Source organism: Aureococcus anophagefferens (assembly GCF_000186865.1).
Source record: "Aureococcus anophagefferens unplaced genomic scaffold AURANscaffold_5, whole genome shotgun sequence".
NCBI lineage: Eukaryota > Pelagophyceae > Pelagomonadales > Pelagomonadaceae > Aureococcus > Aureococcus anophagefferens.
Window position 1 is genome coordinate 2,299,066 of NW_008705565.1, and position 24,736 is coordinate 2,323,801.

The 24,736-nt window shown below is 71.6% G+C and overlaps 5 protein-coding genes across 5 annotated transcripts in view; 3 read left to right on the forward strand and 2 right to left on the reverse strand.

Annotated features, from left to right (window-relative positions):
• Positions 1–5,657: 5,657 nt before the first annotated feature.
• On the reverse strand, positions 5,658–9,403 carry AURANDRAFT_62784 (hypothetical protein; the record flags this gene model as incomplete). Its single annotated transcript, XM_009036884.1, has 4 exons — positions 5,658–5,930; positions 6,130–7,259; positions 7,454–8,562; positions 8,730–9,403. The coding sequence occupies 4 exons, from the start codon at positions 9,401–9,403 to the stop codon at positions 5,658–5,660; spliced, it is 3,186 nt and encodes a 1,061-aa protein (XP_009035132.1).
• Positions 9,404–13,498: 4,095 nt separating this feature from the next.
• Positions 13,499–14,329, forward strand: AURANDRAFT_22773 (hypothetical protein; the record flags this gene model as incomplete). The annotated part of the gene is made up of 1 exon (XM_009036759.1): positions 13,499–14,329. A coding segment is annotated over one exon (831 nt), but the record flags the coding sequence as incomplete, so codon positions are not given.
• Positions 14,330–16,158: 1,829 nt separating this feature from the next.
• LHC20 (putative plastid light harvesting protein) lies at positions 16,159–17,093 on the forward strand (the record flags this gene model as incomplete). Its single annotated transcript, XM_009036760.1, has 1 exon — positions 16,159–17,093. A coding segment is annotated over one exon (820 nt), but the record flags the coding sequence as incomplete, so codon positions are not given.
• Positions 17,094–18,600: 1,507 nt separating this feature from the next.
• Positions 18,601–21,363, reverse strand: AURANDRAFT_62786 (hypothetical protein; the record flags this gene model as incomplete). The annotated part of the gene is made up of 1 exon (XM_009036883.1): positions 18,601–21,363. One exon carries the CDS (start codon positions 21,361–21,363, stop codon positions 18,601–18,603), a length of 2,763 nt encoding a protein of 920 aa, XP_009035131.1.
• Positions 21,364–21,445: 82 nt separating this feature from the next.
• AURANDRAFT_71214 (hypothetical protein) overlaps positions 21,446–24,736 on the forward strand; it is a gene marked incomplete at both ends in the record, with an annotated part of 8,634 nt that continues 5,343 nt past the window's right edge. Inside the window, 3 exons of the mRNA XM_009036761.1 lie at positions 21,446–22,463; positions 22,716–22,760; positions 24,372–24,394. Of these exons, the coding sequence (XP_009035009.1) occupies positions 21,474–22,463; positions 22,716–22,760; positions 24,372–24,394 (1,058 nt within the window). The remainder of the gene's footprint in view (positions 22,464–22,715; positions 22,761–24,371; positions 24,395–24,736) is intronic.

Below are 24,736 nucleotides of genomic sequence, written 5' to 3' on the forward strand. Positions count from 1 at the left end.
GTCGCACGCCGCCCGCCGTCGACGGCGACCGATGGCGAAGCCGTCCTTCGGGAGCTACTTTTTGTCCCAGGGCTTCGCACCGGAGCGCACGACGGAGCACCGGCGGTCGCTCGCGACGAGCGGCACGCGCGCGCTCGAGCCCGCGCCGCGCTCCGCGGCCGCGACGCGCGTGTCCACGGACAACGGCCTCGCCTTCCCCGAGCTGCCGCCGAACCCGCACCGGCCCATGAAGCGCGTCATCCCGAGCCCGCGGGCGAAGCGGCGGTACTTCAAGACGCACAGCGAGCTCGGCCGGAAAACCTTCGACCAGCCGCGGCTCCACTTCCACGGCAGCCGCGGGTGCCTGTAAGTCCACTTCGCGGACCCTCGGGGAGTTCTTAGGAGCCCGGCGCGTCGCCGCCGCTGACGGGCAGGTCCGCGCGCTTCGCGCCCTTGAGCCGCGGGAGGAGCGCGGCGCCGGCCGCGGCGACGGTCGCGGCGCCGAGGAGGTACGTCGTCCGCGCGCCGCACCGCTCGTAGAGCGCGGACCAGAGCACGGAGCCGAGCCCCGCGCCGAGGACGTAGTACGCCGTCGAGAGGACGCTCTGCGACGTCGCGCGGAGCGCGGGCGTCGCCGCGTCCGCCGCGAAGCTCACGGCCGCGGTCCAGGCGAGCGCGAAGCAGGGCCCGTGGAGGAGCTGGAGGCAGGGCAGCGCGACGGGCGCCGTCGCCTTGGTCACGCAGGCCAGGAGCGCGAGGCGCGCCGCGAGGCACGCGTGCGCGACCCGCAGCATCTTGACCTGGCCGAAGCGCCGGATGAGCGCGTCGGACCGGAGGAAGAAGGGGTACTCCGTGAGCGTGCCCACGAGCGTCACGAGGCCCATGAGCGCCTTCGTCGACTCGAACTCGCGCGCCATCTGGAGGAAGAGCAGCGCCTCGACGAGCGACATCGCGACGCCGTAGAGGCACATGAGCAGCAGGAACGGCCGCATGTCGCCGCCGCGGTCCAGGCCCCGCACGTAGGCCCAGAGGTTCCCCAGCGGGCCCCGCCGGGCGAGCCGCGGCGACGGCGCGCCCGAGTCGCCCGCGCGCGCGAACGCCGGGCCGCGCGCGAGCAGGAGGAGCGTCGCGCCGCCGAAGGCGTAGGTCCAGAGGAAGATGGCGTCGTAGCCGTAGGCGTCGATGCACGACCCGACGACGTAGGAGCCGCAGCCCCAGGCGACGCCCGTCCAGAGGCGCTGCGCGCCGTAGCCCGCGCCGGGATGCCGCTCGATGACGCGCAACGTGAGCGCGTCCGCGAGCGCGCCGACGCCGTTCGCCGCGGACCGCGCCATCTTCAGGGCGAAGAGCCAGCCGAAGGACGCGACGACGGCCGGCGACCGGTAGAGCTCGAGCAGCGCGACGACCGCGACGACGGCGACGCAGACCGGGAACGTCGAGTTCGCGTGGACGTCGGCCCACGCGCCCCAGAGCGGCGTCGCGACGAACTTGGCGCCGAGGCCCGCGGCGCGCAGCAGGCCGATGCGCGACGGCGCGAGGCCCAGCGCGACGAGGTAGGCGATCTGGTACCGGCCCCAGGCCACGGACATCAGGCACGTCAAAAACGCCACGGCCTTGATCCAGACCAGCTCGCGGTGCAGCGCCATCGGTGGAATGCTTCGCGAAGCGGTGCTGCGCGCGGGCGCGGCGCGGCGCTGCGCAGCGGCGGCGTGCGCGGCGCTGCGCGGTGGCGGCGGTGGCGGCGGCGTGCGCGGCGGTGGTCGCGAGGTGCTCCGCGCCGGCTCTGGGTTGTTGAGGTGCAACCACGGATGTTAACCCCCTAGTAATCGCCCGTGCCATCCGATTCCACGGTCCGCTCCTCGTCGTCGTCGTTCGCGTCGTCGTCGGACTCGTCCTCCTCGGACGCCTCCTCGTCCGAGTCCTCCGACTCGGAATCGGTAAACTCACCGAGCTCGCCGTTGAGGGACAAGACAAAGTCCAAGACGACGAGCTGCAGGTCCTTGGGCAGGGGGAGGCAGTCGGCGAGCAGCCTCGAGAGGAAGCGCCGCTTCTCCGCCGCGACGAGGACGCCGGCGCACTCCACCAGTCCGTTTTCCGCCGCGTCTTGAATTGGCGTCGAGAAGCTGTGATCCCGCAGATCGAGCGACGCGCCGGCCTTGATCAGCGCGGCGACGCACTCCGCGCGGGCCTCGTCTTCGTCATCATCGTGTTCGCCCACGACGCAGTGCAAGGGCGTCACGCCGCCGCAGTTGTAGAAATCTCCTCCGCCCGTCGTCTGGCGCGATACTTCGCTTCCGGCGGCAACCACCCCTCCGCATCATACATTTCACCACATCCCTCCCTCATAGGTCTGAACTCCTTCGACTCTACGCTGAACAGATTTTTTTTTTCGGGCTACGACGGCGAGGACGTGGATTTATTCCGAGTGGCCTGCGAGGCGCAGGTGAAGGCCGAGCTACAAGCAGGCCGAGCTGTAGCGCCCGTCGACGCGCTCTTCAACCTCAACCACTCGGAGCGTGTCTCCTGCCTCATCCTATACATGCAGACGGCCACGTGTCTCGATAACCCATCCCGGATGTACGCCCCCTCTGGCATGAAAAAAAATCTTGACTCTATTCAGTCATATTTAAGGTCGGGCCAGCGTTCGAGCGACTCATCTATAACTGCCTGGAAAGCGTCCGGGCCTGTATCCTTGTACACATACAAGTCCTGGACTTTTTCAAGGCGAGACTTGCGCTGAATTATTTCATCAACTGACATGGTGAGTAGTCGCTCGAAAACAGCACTCACATTTGGATCAGTGACGACAACTGCGAAGCTCGGAATGTCGAGCGGCTCTCGCCACGCCCAATCAACAGACAAAGAGCGCAAATCTTGAGCGCTTCCCATGTACGGGTAACGCAGGTCAGACGGCTCAAAGATCACTGGCAAGCAGCCTTGCGCGATTGCGTAGTAAAAGTGGGACCGCGTCGGTGTGTCGCCAGGAGGTTCGAGACAGAAATCGGCGTTTGATTCGTTACATTTCTCTTCGCCGTCGCGTTTCCCACCACATACCTTAGAGCCAGACCGATGATGTTCTGTACCGTTCAAATATTCAACTAGGGCGTGGCGAATCGGCCTGTCACCCCTTTTTCTATCGAATGCGCCCAGGTAGCGCCACGGTCGCAACGAAAGCGAGACGCGATTCACTTTATTCACGGTTGTGTAAGGGACGGTGAGAAACGCATTCCGCTTGAACATCAACGAGTCCGCCGCCACGGGCATGTGGTATATCGGAGGCTCGTACGAGAATATTCTGAGCGTCTTTTGCAGGCAGGTCTTCTTCCAGAGTGGATGCATTGCAAGGCGCGTGTGGTTAGTCGCTAAAACGAAGTTGATAAACATGACCGGATGTTGTGTTACTTGTAATTCCTGGCAGTCGCGCTCCAAGTCTTCCCAATGTGCATCTGCAATGGCCCGAGTCATCTTCATTTTAGCCCAGCAGTTTTGGCAACATTCGACGGCGTCGCAGACGTTCGTCTGCCGGACGTTCGTCCTGCCTGCGCCGTCAACCTCGCCATGGGTAACGCACTCGTCATTGTTCCTAACGCAGAATCCTGCACACTTGCTCTTCTTCACAACCAAACACCGGGAAGCGTTTCGGAAGGGCGAAGATACGAGATGCCAGGATGTCGGCAGACGATGCTGGTGCGCAAACGCGTACTCCTCGAGACCATACTGGTTATATAATTGTGTTTTGGTGTATAGAAACCAATCTCGGGGTCGGGCTCCACACGTGGAGCACGTCGCGCGGCACGCGTACTTTGCCTTCCGGTCAAGACGGTGTATAGTGACCGGAAGGCTCTCGGACTTGACCGAGGCATCGCAGCGCTTCCTGGGCGCCTCGGCGACCCACGCGCAGTTCCTGGGCTTCTTGGTGCCATTGAACCACATCTCCGAGAACCACGCCTCCGAGTCCACACACGCTTCCGAGAGATGGCGGGCTGAGTTCTCGACGTCGTCGGACGGCACCGCCTCGTAGTCGGGCACGTGGCGGCCCTCGAGCACCACGCTGACCTGGTTCTGCGGAGCAGCTTCGGAGGCCGCCTTGCCCTCCCCCGGCTTGAGCGCGCGGCGCCGCGCGGCCGGTTGGAGGAGGTCCTCAAAGACCGGGTCGCCCTTCCCGGCGTCGAACTTCTCGATCGGTGACTTGGCCGTAACGGGCTCCGTCGCCGCGGCGACGATCAGGGGGAAGACGATGAGCGCAGGGGAGATCTTCATGGTTGAACTCGCGATGCCTGCGGGCGGCTGCGGGGTCGGGAACGCGTTCCGCGGCGACGATCGACGGACGAGGCGCGCGAATCAGGGGTTGAAGACCTTTCAGGCACGTCCGCCGACGGCCGGGAGGCCGGCCGCCGGCCGCGCCGCGGAAGAGCGACTCGCTCTTCGCCGTCGTCGAGGTGCCCGCCGCGGACCACGCCGCCGGCGGGCCGCGAGGTGGGAGGCCGGGCTTGCATGCGCTTGGCGTGCACCGAGGACTCGAAGACGTAGCGGAGCGGGTCCCGGCGCGCCGGCCGCCGGCCGCGCCGCGCAAGAGCGAGTCGCTCTTCGCCGTCGTCGAGGTGCCCGCCGCGGACCACGCCGCCGGCGGGCCGCGAGGTGGGAGGCCGGGCTTGCATGCGCTTGGCGTGCACCGAGGACTCGAAGACGTAGCGGAGCGGGTCCCGGCGCGCCGGCCGCCGGCCGTGCCGCGGAAGAGCGAGTCGCCGTCGTCGAGGTGCCCGCCGCGGACCACGCCGCCGGCGGGCCGCGAGGTGGGAGGCCGGGCTTGCATGCGCTTGGCGTGCACCGAGGACTCGAAGACGTAGCGGAGCGGGTCCCGGCGCGCCGGCCACCGGACGCGCCGCGCAAGAGCGAGTCGCTCTTCGCCGTCGTCGAGGTGCCCGCCGCGGACCACGCCGCCGGCGGGCCGCGAGGTGGGAGGCCGGGCTTGCATGCGCTTGGCGTGCACCGAGGACTCGAAGACGTAGCGGAGCGGGTCCCGGCGCGCCGGCCGCCGGCCGCGCCGCGCAAGAGCGAGTCGCTCTTCGCCGTCGTCGAGGTGCCCGCCGCGGACCACGCCGCCGGCGGGCCACGAGGTGGGAGGCCGGGCTTACATGCGCTTGGCGTGCACCGAGGACTCGAAGACGTAGCGGAGCGGGTCCGGTCGCGCCGGCCGCCGGCCGCGCCGCGCAAGAGCGACTCGCTCTTCGCCGTCGTCGAGGTGCCCGCCGCGGACCACGCCGCCGGCGGGCCACCGCCGCCCCCCGGGGCGACGACGACCGCGCCCCGAGGGACGACGCCTCCCCCCGGGGGCGGACGGGCGCGATCGCGGTCGTGGGGAAGTTTTTTTTGGGGATGGCGCGGGCGGCGGGAAAAGGGGGCGTAATAGCGGGGCTTTTCGGGGAGGGGGACTTGTTGGGACGCCGGGAGGCTACGAGAGAAGTACGAGGTGTGAGTGTGAGGTGTGGCGAACGTGCGGTGAGCGTGGAAGGTCGAGTAGGTGTGGAGGTCGTCGCGCTTTTCCACTTTGGCTGACTCGCCGTCGGCCGCCGGGGTGGCACTGGCGCCTTGGCAAGTCCCCGACCAGTCCCCACCCAAGGGCTCCCTGGGCAACAAAAGAAGCAAGCCCACCCCATGGATTTCTACAGAGGCCCGCGTCACTCGGCCGCCGGCGCGCGGTCGAGGGGCGGGAGGCGGTTCTTGCCCGAGCCGCGCCGCGCGGGCTCGGGCTCCGGCGGCGCCGCGGCCGGCGGCGCCGCGGCGCGGTCCGGCGGCGCGGGCGCGGCGACGGGCGCCGCGGCGCGGGCCTCGGTCGCCGGGGGCCCGTCGTCCTTGGTCTCCTCGCGCGGGCGGTCGTCGCCCTTGCCGTGGAGCTCGAGGATGGCGCTCGCGGCGCGGAGCGATAGGACGTCGTCGCGCGGCGGGTCGACCTGTGTGGAAATCAAATCTTCAACCCGACTTCAATGTGCGCTTATTCGAATGTTTTGACACAAGCCCTTCGACTGGGCTTCGAGAACTCGACGAGAGCGATCGATCCGTCCAAAAATCAGCCGAATCGACTTCGATTTGACCGAGCTAGAGAATTCTCAAGTTTGGCCCCGACGTCCCAGCTCACTGGTTGATTTCCACACAGGGGTCGACGGCGTCGAGCGCGGCGTGCGCCACCGCGAGCTCGGCGACGACGCCGTCGAGCTGGAGTTCCAGGCAGACGACGGACGACCAGGGCGCCGCGGCCAGGGCCGCGAAGCCGTCGACGCAGCGCAGCACCGTCGCCCGGGCCGCGGCCGCGCGGACCGCGGCCGCGACGGCCGCGGCCGTCGGGCACGCGACGCGCGCGCGGAGGACGTCCGTGACGTCGGCGAGCGTGCGGCCGCCGAGCGCCGCCTTCTCGCAGGCGCGGAAGATGCACTTGAGCGCCGGCGCCGTCGCCTCGCCGCCCGCGTCCGCCGCGACGGCTTTCGCGACCGCGCCGAGCGCGTCGCGGGCCCTGGCCGCGGCCGCGTAGAGCGCGGGCGCGTCGCCGCTGGGCTGCGCCGGCGGCGGCGCGGCGGGCAGGCCCGCGCAGACCGCCGCGACGGGCCCGACGCCCTCCGCGGCGACGGCCGCCGCGCCGCGCTCGTAGCACCGGAGCAGCGCGCGCGTCTTCGCGGCGCGCGCGCGCTGAAGAATCACGAGCGTCTTCTCGTTGGCCGCGCAGGCCGCGTAGGCGCCGAGGAAGGGCACCAGCACATGCGTCAGAAGCGCCCTCAGGTCCGCCTGCTCGCTCGCGGGCGCCGCGGCGTCCGCGAGGTTGTCGCGCGCGGCGCGCAGCGCCGCGACCGCGGGCGCCGCGGCCCGGTGCCGCGCGGGGGGCACGAAGTTCACGCTCAGGGTCTGGCGCGCGCCCGGCGCCCCGGCGGCGACGGCGACGACGACGACGGCGTCGCCCGCGGGCAGCGTGATGGCGGCGAGGTCGAGCGCCGTCCGCGCGGAGACGGCCGCGAGGTCCGTCGGCGCGGTCGCGACGAGGGGCGCGGCGACGGTCTGGCGGCCCGGGAGCGGGCTCGAGTCGCCGGGCGCGACCTGGCGCGGCTTCTCGACGTCGTCCGCGGAGCGCCGCGCGACGTAGCAGCCGGTCACGCTGAGAGCCACGGCGCCGATGATCGCGAGGACGACGACGCTGTAGGCGAGGAGCAGGTCGAGGTCGCGGCCCGCGTCGCCGCCGCTCCGGGAGCTCCGCGGGCACGTCGCGTTGGACGCCGCGGGCGCGCCGTCGGCGCCTGTGTGGAAATCAACCACTGGTTTGGGACGTCCCGACGAAACTTTAAAATTCTCTAGCTCGGTCAAATCGAAGTCGATTCGGCTGATTTTTGGACGGATCGATCGCTCTCATCGAGTTCTCGAAGCAGAGCCGAAAAGGTCGAAACTGTCGCGTACGATCACATTGAAGTCGGGTTGAAGATTTGATTCGCACACAGGTCGGCGCCGAGCGAGAAGGGCACGACGCCGTCGCCCGCGTAGTCGCGGCCGGCGAAGGTCCAGCCCGCGGCCGCGCCCGTCGCGGTGATCTCGTAGCACGTCGCCTCGGCGAGGCAGGCCGCGGCGGCGGCGTAGGCTCCCGCGCTCGCGTAGGTCCGCGCGAGCGGCCCCGCGAAACCGCCGACGGCGAACGCGCCCTCCGCGCCGGCCGCGAGCACGGCGCACCAGCGGTCGCCGACCCGTAGAAACGCGCCGGACACGGCGACGGCGCCGCTGCCGTTGACGAGCGCGGCGCCGGCCTCCCGCGACGCGAAGCGGAAGGTGCCGCCGGCGACGTCCACGGCGCCGCCGCGGCCCGCGACGGCGAAGCCGTCGGACGACGGGCCGTCGTAGGACCCGCCGAGGACGACGACGGCGCTGCCTCCCCGCGCGCGCAGGACCGGCCCGGCGAAGCCGGAGAAGGCGCCGCCGCGGACCGTGACGTTCGAGTCCGCCGCGTCGACGGCCGTCGTGCCGTTCGCGAAAGTCCCTCCGACGACGGCCGCGGCCGCGCCGCCCTCGAGCCGCAGGACGCCGCCGCCGGCGTAGGCGCCGCCGTCGACGGTCGCGGACGCCCCATGGGCCGCGAAGGCGTAGCCGCCGCCCGCGTAGGAGCCGCCGACGGCGACGAGCGCCGCGCCGTCCGCGACGCGGGCGACGGCGCCGCCGGCGCCGGCGCAGTCGTCGAGGCGGACGGTCCCCGCGGAGGCCGCGACGCAGGCGCCGTCGTCGCTCGCCGCGTCGCAGCCCGCGAGCGCGACGGATTTCAGCACGAGCGCGGCGCCCCGGACGTCGAGGACGCGGCCGCCGGCGGCCGCCCGGAGCGTCGGCCGCGCGCCAAAGGCCGCGGCGGCCGCGGACCCGTCGACGACGACGCGGCAGTTCGCGCCGCGCAGCACCGCCGTCTCCGCGAGCGCGAAGGACGCGCCGTCGAGCGTGGCGTTGCTGCAGTTCGCGAGCGCGGCGGCGAGCTCGCCGTCGGAGGACACGGTCAGCCCTTCGCCGCGCCGCTCGAGCACGGCGAGGACGAGGCCGAGGCACCGCCGCCAGCCCATCGCTGCGGACCTCCGCGGGGTCACGGCGCGGCGACGGCGCGCCCGCCGCGGCGCCGCGCGCGTGCGGCCGCGCAGCCCATCCTTCCTAAGAGCAGTGGTTGCATCGGGGCAGCGTCGGCCGAGGATCCTTCAAACACCGCGGCGCCGGGGGTGCTCAAGGGGTCGCCCCTCTCTCACAGGACGGAGTGGGGCACGAGGATGAAGGGCTTCGCCTCGAGGGACGCGCCGTCGCCGGCGGAGATGCGCACCTCGACGGCCGCGCGCCACTCGGTGCCCTTGAGCCAGGACGCGTCCGTGCCCGGCACCGCGGGGAAGATGAAGTAGTTCGTCTCGCCGTCGCGCATGTTGGGCACGCCGTCCTCGTCCTCGTTCGAGTCGAGGTTCCGGATGCCGAGCTTGACGGCCCGGCCCAGGGACGCGCACTTGAGGGCCACGAACGCGGAGTGGGGCACGTCCAGAGGCCCGCCCTTGAGATCCGTGAGCCAGAGCTCCAAGTCCCCGAGGTCGTCGTGGAGCTTGAGCTCCAGGAAGCCCGCGTGGTCGCCGCCGGCGACGTAGAGCGGCGCCAGGATGCCCCCGCGGGCCGGCGCCGCCCCGGGGAACAGCGCGAAGCGCGCGATGTGGTCCTCGTCGCTGCAGACGACCAGATACCTCGGCACCTCGTCGCCGCCGGGCGTGATCGTGAAGTGCCAGTGCGTGCCCGCGTGGTCCTCGGCGCGCACGGGCTCGCAGAGCCGCTCGTGGTGGCCGCTCTCGACCCAGGCCTCCGTCGGCGGCGCCGCGCCGTCGAGCGCCTCGACGCCGAACGTCGTCGCGGCCCCGGCCGCGCACTCGCCCTCGCGGTCGGCCATGAGCGTCCCGCCGCCCAGGGTCGCCGTGCCCAGCGAGATGACCTGGGCGTGCTCGCCGCCGCCGTGGTCGTGGCCGTGGCCGTGGCCGTGGTCGTGGGCGTGGCTCGGCGGGGCCTTGGCCTCCTCCTCGGGGAGCGGCGCCTTCGCCGGCGGCGGCTCGTCGCGCGACGCGCCGCGGCCCGTGTCGTCCGCGTCGTCCTTGCACCGCTGAAAAATATTCCCCATCGGGTATTACCGCCGCCGCGCGAGGCCGCCGAATACACCACACAGTTCCACACCGGGGACAGGCGAGGAAGCGCGCTTGGAGTGCTGCAAATTGACTTCAACATCGCGCAACATCGCGCAATGGAGATGTGCATGCGCTCGACGGCATCGCGTCGCGTCGCGTCGCGTCGCGTCGCCTAGCATCGAGCACCGTCGCTGCTGCGACCGCATCGCAATCGCTGTTCGGCATCGCAATCGCTGTTCGGCATCGCGTCGCGTCGCATCGCGTCGCCTAGCATCGAGCACCGCTGCTGATCGCTGCTGATCGCCATGTGGTCAAGCGCGCCCGGCAAGCTGCGCACGGAGCTGCTCGCGGCCTGCGCGGAGGCGCCGCCGCCGCCCTTCGCGCACGTGGCCGTCCGCTTCGACGCGCCCAAGGACTACTTCGCGACGATGGCGCGGAACGTCAAGGCCGAGCTCTGCGCGGCCGTCGCGCAGGCGCTCGCGCGGCCCGGCGGCCCGAAGCTCGTCCACGACGGCGGCCGCTGGCGCTGCGGCGAGACCGCCTACGAGACGTTCAAGAACTGCGTCGTCGCCGACGACGACGACGCGCTCCTCTGGGTGAGCCGGTGCACGCGGCTCGGCGCCGCGGCCTACGCCCTGAGCGGCTTCGACGCCGCCGGCGACGCGACGGCGCTCGACGGCAGGAGCGTCCGCGTCTTGGTCTTCGCGGCGGACTACGCGGCGCGCTTCGCGGCCGCGCGCGGCGGCTGGCGCGAGGCGGAGCCGGACCTCGTCGCCATGGTGCTGGACCCCGGCGACGCGCGCGACGGCACGTTCGGCGCGCCGCGCGGCGGCCTCGACGACCTCAACGCGTCGCAGCGCGGCGCCGCGGAGGCGCTGCGGCGGCGCCTCGAGATCATCCACGGGCCGCCGGGCACGGGCAAGTCGACGACGATCTTAGGCATCGTCCGCGCGCGCGTGCCCGAGGGCCGGCGCGCCTGCGTGACCTGCGTCACGAACCAGGCCGTCGACGCGGTCGCCTCGAAGCTCGACGGCGCCGGCGAAACGTTCGTCGCCTTCGGGTCCAAGGACCACGCGGGCGCGACGTCGCGGAACTACCTGCTCCAGGCCCTCGTCGACGGCGACGCGGCCGTGGCCGAGGCGCGGGCCGCGCTCGAGGCGCGCGGCGTCGCGCCGCGGGACGTCCTGGCGTCGCTCGTCGCGGCGCTCGACGCCGCCGTCGAGCGCGCGACGGCGAAGATTCTTTCCTCTACGACCATCTTCCTGTGCACGGTGGCCTCGCTGCATCGCCTCGACGCGGCGGCGGCCTATTTCGAGGGCGGCGAGCCCCTGCACACGGTGGTCCTCGACGATGCGGGCGCGACGCCCGAGACCTACGTCCCGCAGATCCTCTCCTGCGGCGCCGAGAACCTCGTCCTCCTCGGCGACCACAACCAGCTGCCGCCGCTGGTCATGTGCGGGAGCCTCGACGAGGTCGTGACGAAGCGCGCGAACCGGAGCTTGCTCGAACGGGCGCGCGAGACGGCGGACGTCGTCCATTTACTCGACGAGCAGTACCGCATGCCCGAGAACGTCGCGACGCTCGTGTCGAATCTATTCTACGGCGGCGCGATCGGGACGGCGCCCGAGAAGCGAGGCGCCGCGGCGCCGATCGTCTGGCTCGACGTGGCGGGCTCGCGGGAGCAGGGCAGCGGCACGTCCAAGTACAACGTCGCCGAGGCGGCGGCCGTCGTCGACTGGCTCGCGGCGACGGCGCGCGAGCATCCGGGCGACTCCGTGAAAGTCATCACGTTCTACAAGCGCCAGCGCGACGTCGTCGTCCGGTCGCTGCCCGACCCCGGGCTCGCCGCGAAGGTCGTGAGCGTCGACGCGTCCCAGGGCTCCGAGGCGGACCACGTCCTCGTCAACACCGTGCGGTCGAACCAGCTCGGCGACCTCGGCTTCTGCGCGGACCCGCGCCGCGTCTGCGTCGCGCTCTCGCGCGCGAAGAAGACGCTGACGATCCTCGGCGACGCGACGACGATGGCGCGCGCGGCCTGGACCGCCGTGCTCGCCGCGGCGGCCGTAGCGCCGGCGCCGGCGCCGGATCCCGCGCTCGCGGCCGCCGTCGCGAAGGCCGCCGAGGAGCCGGCGCGCTGCGCGCCCGCGACGCGCGACACCAAAGCGACGCTGCTGCCCTGCTCCTTCTTCGCCAAGGGCCTCTGCACGCGCGGCGCCGACTGCCCCTTCCTCCACGAGGCGCCGGCGAGGGCGCCGTGCCAGTACCACTACCGGGGCGCCTGCGGCAAGGGCGCGAGCTGCCCCTTCTCCCACGACTTCCGCCCCGGCGACCGGGACGTCGGCAAACTCGTCAAGCGCGACGCGCCCCTCTGCGAGCACTACGCGCGCGGCCGCTGCAACCAGGGCGCGTCGTGCCCCTTCAGCCACGACCGGAAGCGCCTCACGGAGGCGCTGAAGTCGCGGCCCGGCGCGCGACGATGATGCGTGGTCGCGTGGAACCTTAGGGCCGTCTTTCGGCGCCCTAGAACAGGTCGAGGGAGTTGTGGACCGTGGACCGGACGAGGGACGTGTTGAGGCCCTGGTCGCGGAACTTGATGCCGTTGAAGCTGTTGGAGAACTTCTGGGACCGGGCCTGGCGGTCCGCCGTGAAGGTGGCGACCGTGGGCCGCTGGATGCCGTACTGGTTGTTCGTCGTCTGGTACATGGTGTGCTCGGCGCGCGGCTCGTGGTGGTACCGGTCGAGGATGCGCTCCGCGCGCAGGGTGCCGCTGAGCTCGGGGGCGCCGTCGTCGTCGCCCGTGGGCTTCTCGATGCCCCCCGTCTTCATCTTGGCGATGTCGCGCAGCGTGTCGCCCTGGGCCATCGCGCGCGAGAGCCGGCTGTCGGACGGGTCGATGCCGCGGCCGATGTCCTCGGACGCGCGCTTGTAGAGGAAGCCGAACTCGTAGTCGTCCTCGAGCTTCTTGGGCCGGCCCACGCGCTCCACGGTGGGCGCGTTGTAGACGATCTCTTCGCTGAAGTCCTCGCCCACGGTCTGCGACGACGGCTGGAAGAAGGGGTTGTCACTCCGGCGCACGGTGAGGGTCCCGCGGCCCCGGTTCGCCATGGCGCGTCGGTGCTCTTCGCCGGTGGACGGTCCTGTCTAGCGTCCGAAGTGCGGGCCTCGGCTCGGCTCCGCGGGGTGCGACGCGACCGAGGCAGCCCCGGCTCTAGCGCGCAACAAACTCGTAACAACTCGCGGCACCGTGCCGTGCTAGGATACGGACCCCCGGCGTTGCCTTGAAAGTTTCGGTGGTTGTTTGCGCGTGTCATCCGAACGGATCGTCGGCGGGCCGGGGTTGCGGGTCAAGGTCGGCGGCCGCGGGCAGCCACCCCCTCGCTCACGGCTCCACAAAAGGGCCAATAGTTTGTGCGCACCGGCAATGGACCGGCCGCCGCCGCCGCCGCCGTCGCGCGAGGAGGAGGACGCGCTCAACGACGAGGAGCAGTTCCACTTCCAGCGCGTCGTCGGCAGCTTCCGGGGCTACGAGCGCGTGGCCGGCGCCGACGCCGAGCGCACGCGGCGCGCGAGCGAGCGGCTGCACCCGAAGCTCGAGCGGCTCCTGCCGCCGCGGAGCCTCGAGCGGCGCGTCGCGGGCCTGCGCGCCGCCGCCGCCGCCAACGGCTCCTTCCTCGCGGCCGCGCGTCGCGCGGCGCCCCGCGGCGGCCGCGCCGCGCGCGACCGCGACCGCGGCCCCCCGCTCGCAGGTCGTGGAGAACCAGGGCTCCTTCGGCCCGCCCGAGGCCGAGGGCGGCGACGCCGCCGCGCGCGCCGCCGCCGCCGCGGACGCGGGCGGGCCGCCGACGCGGAGCACGCCGCGCGAGGCCGACTTCAGCAAGGTGCGGAGCACGCTCCACTCCTGCGCGCGCGACTGGAGCGACGAGGGCGCCGCGGAGCGCGCGGCGTGCTACGGGCCCCTCGTGGACGAGCTGCGCGCGCGCCTCCCGGTCGACGACGGCAACCGGAACCGGCAGCGGATCCTGGTGCCGGGCGCGGGCCTCGCGCGGCTCGTGCTCGAGGTCGCCGCCGCGGGCTACGGCGCCCAGGGCAACGAGTTCAGCTACCACATGCTCCTCGTGTCCAACTTCATCCTCAACAGCCACCTCGACCCGCGGTCCGTGGCGTTGTACCCCTACGTCGACCAGCCGTCGAACGTCAAGCAGAGCGGCGACCGGCTCCGCGCCGTGCGCATCCCCGACGTGTCCCCCGACGCGCTGCTCCACGGCGCGCCGCCCTGCGACGCGCCCGTGGACTTCTCCATGGCCGCGGGCGAGTTCCTCGAGGTCTACCGGGGGCAGGACGGCGAGTGGGCCGGCGTGCTGAGCTGCTTCTTCGTGGACACGGCGCCCGTGGCCCTCGAGTACGTCGACGCCATCTTCGACCTCCTCGAGCCCGGGGGCTACTGGATCAACCTGGGCCCCCTGCTCTACCACTGGGTGCCGTCGTCGTCCGCGGACCTCGAGGGCGCGGGCATGGACGACCGCTACGCGCAGTCCATCGAGCTGAGCTGGGAGGAGCTCAAGCACGCCATCGAGGCGCGGGGCTTCGAGCTCCTCAACGAGGAGTGGCGCCACTGCACCTACACGGCGAACGCGCGGTCCATGATGAACACGGACTACGAGTGCATCTTCTTCACGGCCCGGAAGCCCCTCACCTAAGGAGCGCCCCCCTTAGCGCCGCCGCTTCTCCTTCGGCGGCCACTCGGCCCCGGGGACGTCCCACCGCGAAAAGGGCCGCGCGTCGAGCTCCGCGTCGATGCGGCAGCGCGCGGCCGCGTCGCCGTCCAGGGCCTTCCGCGCCGCGCCGCAGGAGGCGACGCGGTTGAAGTCGGCCGGCGCGCGCTTCGCGGCCTTGCGGTTGTAGTGCTCGTACTCCGTCAGCGTCGTCCAGCCGCCGTTGCGGTCGCCGAGGTGGAACGTGTGCCGCTTGCCGCGGACCTCGCGGTAGCCGCCCTTGCCGTTCGCCGCGCACTGCATCGCCGCGGTGAGGTGCTTGCCCACGGGCGGGTAGCCCACGAAGACGCCCCGCGCGTAGAGGCGCACGGCGGGCGTCGCGTCGCGGCGCCAGAAGAAGCAGTCGTAGCCCGGGTGCTTCTGCGGGTTCTTCTTGCCGAGCGCGTAGATCGCCTCGAGGTCCGCGGCGCCGTAGGGCGACCCGTCGGGCTTCGCGTCGGGCACCTCGACGCGGTTGATGACGAAGGAGTCGGCCGTCTTCGCGAGGCCCGCGGCGACGACGTAAAAGTCCTCCTGGACGCCGATGTCCGCGTTCGTGTACCCCAGGAACACGGACCGCCGACTCCGCGCGTTTTCGCACGCGTCGCCGCCGGGCTCGAGCTCCGCCGTCGCCTCGTAGGCCAGCTCCAGCACGTCGGAGATCAGCGGCAGCGTGCGCAGCTTGACGCCCCGCGCGCCCATGTCGTAGGCGCCGTGCGCCTGCGCCGAAATCAACCACTGTCTCAGGGGGTCCTGACCAAACTTCAAACCTCTCGAGCTCGGTCACATCGAAGTCGATTCGGCTGACTTTTGGACGAATCGATTGCTCTCATCGAGTTCTCGAAGCACGACAGAAGCGCTCGTGTCAAAACGGTCGCATACGCGCACATTGACGTCGGGTTGAAGATTTGAGTTCGGCCCAGCCGTGCGCGTGCCGCGTCAAATTCCGCGTCGCGACGAACGACGGTGGCCGCGGGATCCGCGCGTCGCCCGCGTACTCCGCCGTGAGCTGCACGACGCGGATCCCCCGCGCCTCGGCGTAGCGCTTCGCGCGCTCCAGCGACGCGAAGGTCACCTCGACGTCCGCGTGGAGGCCGTGGCCGGCCGGCATGGGATTGATGACGTGCGCGAACGTGATCCCCCCGGCCGGCGGCGGCGGCGGCGGTTTCGTTTCAACCGGCGGCGCTCGAGCCGCGGTTTCGCGCGGCGCGGGCGGCGCCGCGGCCGGCCGCTGCGGCGAGTCGCGGAGCCGCTCCGTCGCCGCCGTGTAGCGCTCGAGGCCGTCGCGCAGGTCGACGATGGCCCGGCCCTGGGCGCGCGCGAGCTCGACGAGCGCCGGCGGCGGGCCCGCCGGCGGCGGCCGCTTCTGCAGCGACCAGAGGGGCAGCGTCGCCAAGGCGCAGAGCGCCGCGAGCGTGATGGCCGACCGCGGCCGCATCGCGTCGAGCGCGGGCAGCTCCAGGGCGATGATGCCTCCGCAATGAAGGCGACTTTGGCCGGGGATGCAGGGGATCCTCGACTGGATCCTCGTCCACGAGCCCACCGATCGATATATCGCACCAGCCTCAACAATGGTCGCTTTCCGCGTCCAGCCGCAGGCGCGCACACGCGCGACGCGCGCGCGACGCTCTCACCCTTGCGCAAGCGCCCTGCGAGAGTGGGCGCAGCCGCGGGGCAAAGAGAGATCCGCGCGGCGGCCCTGATCGGCGATACGCTGCAAGCAGCTGCATCGAAGCTGCCGGCGAGCGCTCGCGCCGACCCGTCGTCCCTCCGCAGGCCCGCCTCCTCGTCGCCCTCGCCCTCTGCGGCACCGCCGCCGCCTACGTCGCGCCCCAGGCGCCGAAATCCGCGTCGTCGCTCAACTCGAAGGCGGAGCTCGAGGCGCTCGCGGAGGCGAACGGCGACTTCCTCGGCTCGACGCTCGGCTTCTGGGACCCCCTCGGCGTGACGAACCTCGACTTCTGGGGCCTCGGCGAGGAGGGCACCATCGGCTACCTCCGCCACGCGGAGATCAAGCACGGCCGCGTCGCGATGGCGGGCTTCCTCGGCTTCTGCGCGCAGTCGACGCCGTTCGTCGCCGGCGAGCACAGCCTCCCCTACCGCTACCGCGGCGAGTCCCTCACCTACCCGACGCCGCCCTACCGCGGCTTCGTCGAGAACGTGAGCCCCCAGGAGCAGTGGGACAACATCCCCCTCATCGGCAAGCTCCAGATCCTCGTCTTCGTCGGCATGCTCGAGTCCTACGGCGAGGGCGCGGGCCAGCCCGACGGCTACGTCCACTACACCAAGGGCGGCCTCCCGGGCTACTACCCGCCCATCGTCGGCGGCGGCGGCGGCCAGATCAGCCTCAACCTCTACAAGCCCTTCGACATCTTCCCGGAGCAGGACGAGGCCCAGAAGGCGCGCGGCCGCCAGGTCGAGATCAACAACGGCCGCCTCGCCATGCTCGGCCTCATCTCCCTCCTCGCGCAGTCGCTCCCCTCCCACGACGCGACGCCCGTGCTCTCCGCGATCGCGGGCTTCCCGGAGTACTCCGGCAACGTCATGATCCCCTTCTCCAACGACTTCTCCATCGACGTCTCCGGCCTCTTCTAGGCGACCACGCGAGCGTCGGCGGTTCGACGCGCGGCGGACGGGCGCGGACGGGCTCCCGCGCCCACCATGCTCCGCCGCGCTCCCCGGGGCGAAGGTCCTAAGACGCGACTGGTGTACCCCGCGCACGGAGCGGCTTCGCGGGTCGGCCCTTCTTACGGCGCGGACTAGGGCGGCAGCGCGCGTCGCAGAAACGCGGCGACGTCGTCGACGACCGCGAGCGTGACTTCGTGCCCGCCGCCGTGGACGACGAGCTCCGCGTCGCAGCCGCCGTTCGCGAGCAGCGTCGCGAGGCGCTCGCCGTGGCGCCTCGGGGCGACGTCGTCCGACGCGCCGACGGCGACGAGCGCGCGCGCGGCGGCGGGCGGCGCGATCCAAGCGTCGTTGAACGCCGGCGGCGCGAGCAAGACGACGCCCGCCGGCGCGAGCCGGCCCGCCGCCGCCGCCGCGACGACGGCGCCCTGGGAGAACCCGCCGACGACGAGGGCGGCGCCGTCGGCCGCGGCCGAGGCCGCGCGCGCGAAGCGGTCGACGGCGTCGTCGACGTCTCCGGCGCCCGAGAACCAGCGCCGCGGCGCGCGCTGCCAGGGCTGCTCGGGGATCGCGGGCTTGTGCTTGAGCTTCGCGCGTCGTACTTCGCGGCCGGCCTCGGGCAACACGAACCGCACGCCCGGCGGCAGCGCCTTGGCCAGTCGATGCGCGAGCGAGAACAGGTCGTCGCCGAGCACGTCCGCGCCGTGCGCGAGCACGCACGCGAGGCTCGCGGCGGGCGTCGCGTCGGCGCCGTCGGCGTCGAGGACCTGGCGCTCCAGGACCACGCAGCGCGCGCCGGCCAACGTCGCGACGCGCTGGCGGACGCCGTCCTTGGCCGCCTTGGCGGCCGCGGTCGGCCGGGGGGCGATCTGTCCCGCCATTTGGACCCACATGATCGCCTCCTCGTCGTCGACCTTGTCCCTACGGTTTCGCGCGTTCTTATTTCGCGTCGTTCGCGGGAACGCCGGCGTCGCGCGAGTCGTACGTCTCGAGCGGAATGCCCTCGAAGCGCTGGAACGGCCGGTCCCGCTCGCCGATGTGCTGGACGACGAGGTGGTCGAAGAGCTGGTCGCGCGACGCGCCGGCCGTGCCCTCGTCGAGCTCGCGCAGGAGGGCGCCGCACCGTTTCTGGTAGTGCTTCATCTCCCACGAGACGCGCGCGAGCGGCGGCGCGGCCTCCGCGGAGCGATCCGTGACGTGGAGCGACGCGCCCGACGCCAGCGCGATCGGTTCCAGCGCCGCCTCGACGGCCTCCAGGACCTTGAGGGAGCACCAGCCCGCGACGGGCGCGGCGAGGCGGCAGCGCATCCCGCCATTCGTCTCGACGGTCTCCGCCACCGTCACAGCCGTCCCGCAGGCGAGCGCGTCCACCTTCTCCGACGCCAGCGCGCAGGCGGCGCGCACGATCGCGCCCTTCTTTGCCTTCACGACGAAGGCCGCCATCACTGGAGGCAGAGCCGATTCAGAGGGCTACCCAAGCCATCAGCTCCGTGTATAGGCAGCCGATTCAGAGGGCTACCCAAGCCATTCCGCATGCTCTCATTCACGGTGGCAGTGCAACAAAGCATCTTTACTTCAACAAAAACACCAAGCTAGGAAGCGCAGGCCTCCGTGCTCGCGCGCATGCGCTCGAAGAGCGCCAGCGCGGCCGAGTAGATTGCTGTGTCCGCTGCGATCTCCTCCGCCACCGCCGGGTCGGCGCGCGCGACCGCGAGCGCGGCCGCCGCGCGGTCGCCGTGCTGTTCGCTGCCGTGCGTGTTCAGGTGGGCGCCCGCGAGGTCCGCCCAGGTGCCGTCGCGCAGCGGCACGCGGCAGTCGAGCAGGGCCATGGAGTCCTCCCACCGCTCGACGACGACGACGACGTCGAAGAGGTCGCCGAGCGCGGCGACGACGCGCCGGAGGTTCGCCGCGCCGGCCTCGGTCCGCGGGTCGTCGCCGCCGCCCAGCGCCGCCCGCCACCGCTGCCAGACCTTCGGGGCGCCGTCCCGGCGCCGCGCGCGCATGTCGCGCCGCGGCGCCGCGGTTCCCGCGAAGCGCGGCGCGAGCAGCAGGTTCGTGAAGCCGAAGTTGCCCCAGTACCGCGCCATCCGCGACGCGTTCGCGGCGGCGAACCAGGCCGCCGGCCGGTCGCCGCAGAGGGGGTCGTGGTCGTGGAGCGTGCAGTGGAACTGGGCCGAGACGAGGCGGGCGACGGGCTCGCGGAAATTCGTGATCCAGGCGCAGCTCGGGCCCGCGGCCGCGTGCGACAGCGCGTAGCCCCCGTTGAGCCAGCGGTTCGCGCCGGCGGCGGGATCGAGGTCCGGGCAGCGCTTCGACGCCCAGTCGAAGTTCGCGTCGTCGCAGCGCGCGAACGCGCCGACGGCGCCGAGGAACGCGGGCGCGTGCGCGTCGAGCGTCCGCTTCAACGTGTTCCCGGCGGACTTGTGCTGCGCGTGGAGCGCGACGCACGTCTTCGTCAACGGCGGCGCGACCGGTTGCGCCGCGCCGCCGCCGCAGCAGCGGCCCTCGTAGCCGAAGAGCCTCGCGTAGGCGCCGTCGGACGCGGCGACGAGCGCGCGCGTCTCGGCGTCGTGCGCGTCGCCGCAACTCCCGCGGTCGCCCGCGTGGCGCCGCTCGCGGCTCGGCGGCGGCCCGCCGGCGGGCTTTGGATGCGCCACGGCGCCGCCGCGCGCCTCGAATCTGCGGAGGCACGCGGCGAGGTCCGCGTCGACGGCCTCGAGGCGGAGCCGGCAGTCGAAGAGCGCCGCCGGATCCGCGGTCTCGAGGGCCGCCGCGCAGGCCGCGTGCTGGGCGTCATTCGCCGCGCCCGCGCAGTCCGCGAGGGGGCAGGGGCAGCCCACACCCGCGGCGATCGCCGGCCGCGCGTTCTCGCAGCCCGGCGGGTTGATGGAGGCCGCGGCTTCCGGCGCGACGACCGCCGTATAGAGCCGCATGGACAGGAGGCCGCAGCGCGGGCCATCGCGCTCCGGCGACGCGCGCCGCAGCCAGGCGGCGAAGGCGCCGGGGCCGTCGCCGTAGACGTCGCGCCACTCCGCCGGGTCTTTCGCGCCGACGGCCAGCGCGAACCAGCCCTTGCCGTGGTCCGCCGTCTCGGGGCCCGGGAGCCCGAAATCCGCCCGGCCCGTCTTCCCCCAGGCCCGCGCCGAGACGTAGTAGTCGCAGGGCTCGCGCGAGACGCCGACGGTGAAGCTGTGCTCGCGCCGGGCCGCGGTGAGCACGGAGTGCTCGTCGACGACGTCGAACGCGTCCGTGCCTCCGAGCGCGCGCCGCAGCTCCGAGATGACGTACTCGCCGCCGGCCTTCTCGAGGTGCCAGAAGACGAGGCGCGGCGCGGTTTCCGACGCGCAGGTCCGCGCGACCTCCGGCGGATCCGCGGAGGCCTTGCAGTGTATGCACGACTTTGTCGCGAGCTTCGCGCCGCAGTGCTCGACCTTCCGCGGCAGGAACGCGTCCTTCGCCGTCAACTTCCGGAACCCGCGCACGAGGGGGTACGACGACCCCTGCGCCGCGTCGGCGCCGCGCTGGAGGTCCTCCCAGAGCGCGGCCGTGCCGCCGGACGAGCAGCACAGGTGGACCCACGCGCGCCGCGCGCAGAGCGGCTCCGCTTTTCCCCGGAAGCTCCCGCCGCCGGGCCGCTCCCGCTGGTAGAGGAGCGCGAGCGAGTTGTGGTGCGGGTGGAGTACGGCGTCCCGCAGGTCCATGGCGAAGCGCTGGGCCGCGAGGAGCTTCGCCGCGTCGCGCGTGCCGGTTTTATGGGAAGCGCCGAGCGCCGCAAAGGCTTTCCGCAGCGCGGCCGCGGCCTTAGTCGCGACGTCGCGGCTCAGGAGCACGAAGTTCTGGTCCGGCCGCACGAGGTCTTTGCCCTTGCGCTGCCACGTGCCGCCGACGAAGCCCTCGGTCTTGCCCCGGCGGACGAGCATTTTCGCGGCCCGCTGAAACGCCGCGCGGCACAGGAAGCCGTCGTCGTCGATGGCCAAGACATAGGGCCTCGTCGAGCGGCGGAGGTAGTCCTCGAGGCCGGCTAAAAAGACCTCGCCCGACCGGCAGGCCTTGCCCTCGGCCGCGAAGCCGCAGCGCGACACGTCGGCGTGAGGCGCCGCGACGACGTCGCCCGCGTCGCGCAGCTCCGCCGCCGACGCGTTCTGGACGTAGAAGGCGTAGTCGGCCATCGGCGCCAGGCCGGCGGCGTAGGTCCGACGGATCAGGGCCCGGCGCGCGGCGTGGCTCTCGTCGAAACTGCCGATGGCGAGGAAGGCGGGCGAGCCGTCGCCCTCGAGGCGGCGAGCCGTCCCGTTGTAGGCGCGCGAGCTGCCGAGCGTCGCGACGACGATCAGCAATTTCAACGCCGCCTCCATAGCCTCGGCGGCGCCTTGCCCCCCCGCGGACGCCCTTGACCGCAAAGCGTCCACAAGAGTTTTGAGCGAGCGTCCCCTCATCGTCTCGCCGTCTCCTCGTCACGCGTGAGATGGACCCCGCCCTAGAGAAAAAGAAGCGAGAGTACGAGGCCCAGAAAGCGCGGACCAAGGAACTCCTAGCCCTCAAAACATGCACAATCTGTGGTGAGCTCTCTAAGCTCCGATGTCCGTGCAAAACGACCGCCTACTGCTCTGTGGCCTGTCAAAAGGTCGACTGGCGCGAGCGGGGCCATCGGAAGGTGTGCAAGCAGATTCGGGCCCCGGCGCCGACGCCCCCGTCGTCACCGCCGAAGCAGGTCTTCTACGGCCCCGCGCCGCGGTCGCACGCCGACGAGGTTCGCGCCCGCATCGCCGCGGAGCACGAGGCCGCCCGCGCGCGGCGCGAGGCGAACCCGGAGCACGAGCCGACGTCGGCGCGATTCGGGGCGCGGTGTCCGATCTGCTACGAAGACTGGGATGTGAATATCCCGAGAACGTCGCTTATGTTCTGTTGTTGCCGGCGGATATGTACGTCGTGTCATGAGCAGCTAGTAAAAAAACCATGTGCTCTCTGTGGCGCGCCCTGGCCAATTTCTGTCAAAGAGTGTCTGGTTCGGCTCCTTCGCCATGTTGACAACGATGTTCCAGAAGCGCTGCATAAGCTGGCAGGTGCATACCTCCATGGCAAACTCGGTCTCAAGAAGTCCGGGAAGAAGGCCGTGAGGCTCTACCAGCGCGCGTCCGACGCTGGAGTGGTCGAGGCGATGTTGGATCTGGGACGCTTGTACGACAAAGGCGACGGTAATGAACGGCCGGTCAGACTGGACAGGACGAAAGCGTTGGAGTTGTTTCGGATGGCCGCGGACACTGGGAGCTCGAGCGGGCAGTACTTTCTTGCTCTTTGCCTCATGACCCGTGGACTTGATGATCAAGAAACGGATGAAGCAGAAAGGAAGGAGTCATTCCGATTCATGAAGCTCAGCGCAGAGCAAGGCAAGATGGCCGCCCACCTGCTTCTCGCCCGAATGTACCTTACCGGCTTCGGCGTGGACAAAGACTTGGTAGAAGCGCGACGCTTGTGCGAACTCGCGGCCGCCCGCGCGCCCAATTTACCCGATGACTGGGATGAAAAGGTCCGTGAGCTGCGCGACAAAATCGCCGCCGAGATGTAGGCGCGTGATAATCGCGTTCGATGGCTTCCATGACAGTATCCGCCGCCGGCTGCGGCCCGGCCGGGTGATCCGAGCCTGCGACGGGTCATATGACCGCCCCGACCGTTAAACCCCGACCCCCCTTACGTCGCGCAGACCCAGGTGCAGTCGTCGTTGCGGCCGAAGTCCGGGTCCGCGGTCGCGCGCGTGAGCTCGTCGCCGCGTCTGACGTCGCGCGTCGCGTGGAGCACGAGGAGGTCGCCGAGGACCGTGGGCACGGTCGTCGCGTCGTCGTCGGCGTTGAGGAAGGCGGCGACGACGAAGAGCGCTGCGCCCTGGAAGGCCCGCGCGCGGACGTCGTCGCCGGGCGCGTCGTCCGCGAGGCGGAGCGCGAGCGCGTGGCGCCGCACCTGGGCAGCAAAAGGGTGATTCAACGTCGCTTCAACGTGAGTGTTCCGCGCGCGCGCGTTCCGACAAAAGCATCCACGCTGCGAGACCGTCCCGAGAGATGATCGCTCGTCCAAAATTCAGCCGAAACGAGTGGAAAACGGCCGAGATAGGAGCCTTTGAAGTTGGGAATGTCGCTCTCTTGTGCTGCCCTGCGCCGCACCAACGCGCGGAGCTCGTCGAGGCCGGGGTCGCCGCGGGCCTCGCCCTCCCGGACTTCCGCGTCGTCGTAGCGCAGCAGCTCGTCGCGGGGCACCTCGTGGTCCGCCGCGAGCGCCGCGAGCCGCGCGGCGACGAGGGGGCGCCCGGGCAGCGCGTAGGCCAGGCTCGCGGCGACGTCGTCGACGGCCGCGCCGTGCGTCTCGCCCGTCGCCGGGTCGTGGACGAGGCCGCCGGCGCCGGCGTCGCGCGGCCGGCTGAAGGCGACCGCGCGCTCGACGAGGACGACGTCGCCCGCGCGGAAGTCGCGCGCCGCGAACGCGCCGCGGCGGCCGCGGCGCGCGGCGACGTCGACGCCCTTGAGGAACGGCGCGACGGGCGCCGTCGCGTCGGCGACGGCCCGCTCCGGCGCGAGCCCCGCCGCCGCCGCGGAGGCCTCCGCGGCGACGACCGCGGCCGCGACGGCGCCGAGGTCGAAGGCGCCGCCGTCGTTGCGCGCGCGCGCCTCGACCTCGGCGACCCGGGCCGCGTAGCGGCCCGGCGCGGAGAGCGCGAGCCCCCGGAGGAGCGCTAACGCGGCGCCGTGGCGCAGGGCCCCCGTGAGCGCCAGGGCCTTGCGGTACGTCGCCTTCTCGTGGCCCGGCCTCAGCCGGAGCGCGGCGTCGCAGTCGTCGGACGCCGCGCGGTAGCGGCCCAGCGCGACGCGGCAGGCCGCGCGGTTCGCGAGGAGCGCGAGCTCCAGCGCCGCGTCGTCCGCGTCGACGTCGACGGGGATGCCGCCGCGCGCCGCGCCCGCGGCGACGGCGCCGCGCGCGCGCGCGCGCCGCGCGGCGTCCAACTCGAGCGCGGCGCCGTAGCAGTCCGCCGCGCGGCCGTAGCGCCGCCGCCGGTAGTGGTCGTTGCCCCGCGCCTTGAGCGCCTCCGGGTCGAAGAGCTCGTCGTCGCCGTCGCCGGGCTTGTGGACGACGACGAGGTTGTGCGGGTCGTCGACGCGGACGGTCAGCGTGCCCGCCTGTGTGGAAATCAAATCTTCAACCCGACTTCAATGTGCGCGTAATTGAACGAATTGCGCCGGAATCTTCGGCTGAGCTTCGAGAACTCGTCGAGAGCAATCGACTCGTCCAAAAGTCAGCCAAATCGACTTCGATTTGATCGAGCTAGAGAGTTCTGAAGTTTGGTGGGGACCCAAACCAGTGGTTGATTTCCACACAGGTGCCCGCGTTGCTGAGCTTGAGGTAGGGCTCCTTGACGGCGAGGCGCGTGCCCTTGGGGAAGTGGGCCTGCGCCTCCCGCAGGGAGACGTCGGGCGCCAGCGCGTTGTAGAGCGTCAGCGGCACGCAGTCGCCGCGGTCGTCCTCGACCTGGGCCGCGAACGGTCGCGAACGTCCCAAGGGCGCCTCTCTCGGCCGCGTGCCGCTCGTTTCGGCCGACGTTTGGACGAGCGATCATCTCGAAGCCTGGATGCTTTTCCCGGAACGCGCGCGCGCGGACCACGCACGTTGAAGCGACACCCTGTTCCCGCCCCGCGGTCGACGACGGCGATCGTCGCGGTCGACTTCGCGGCGTCCGTGATCGTC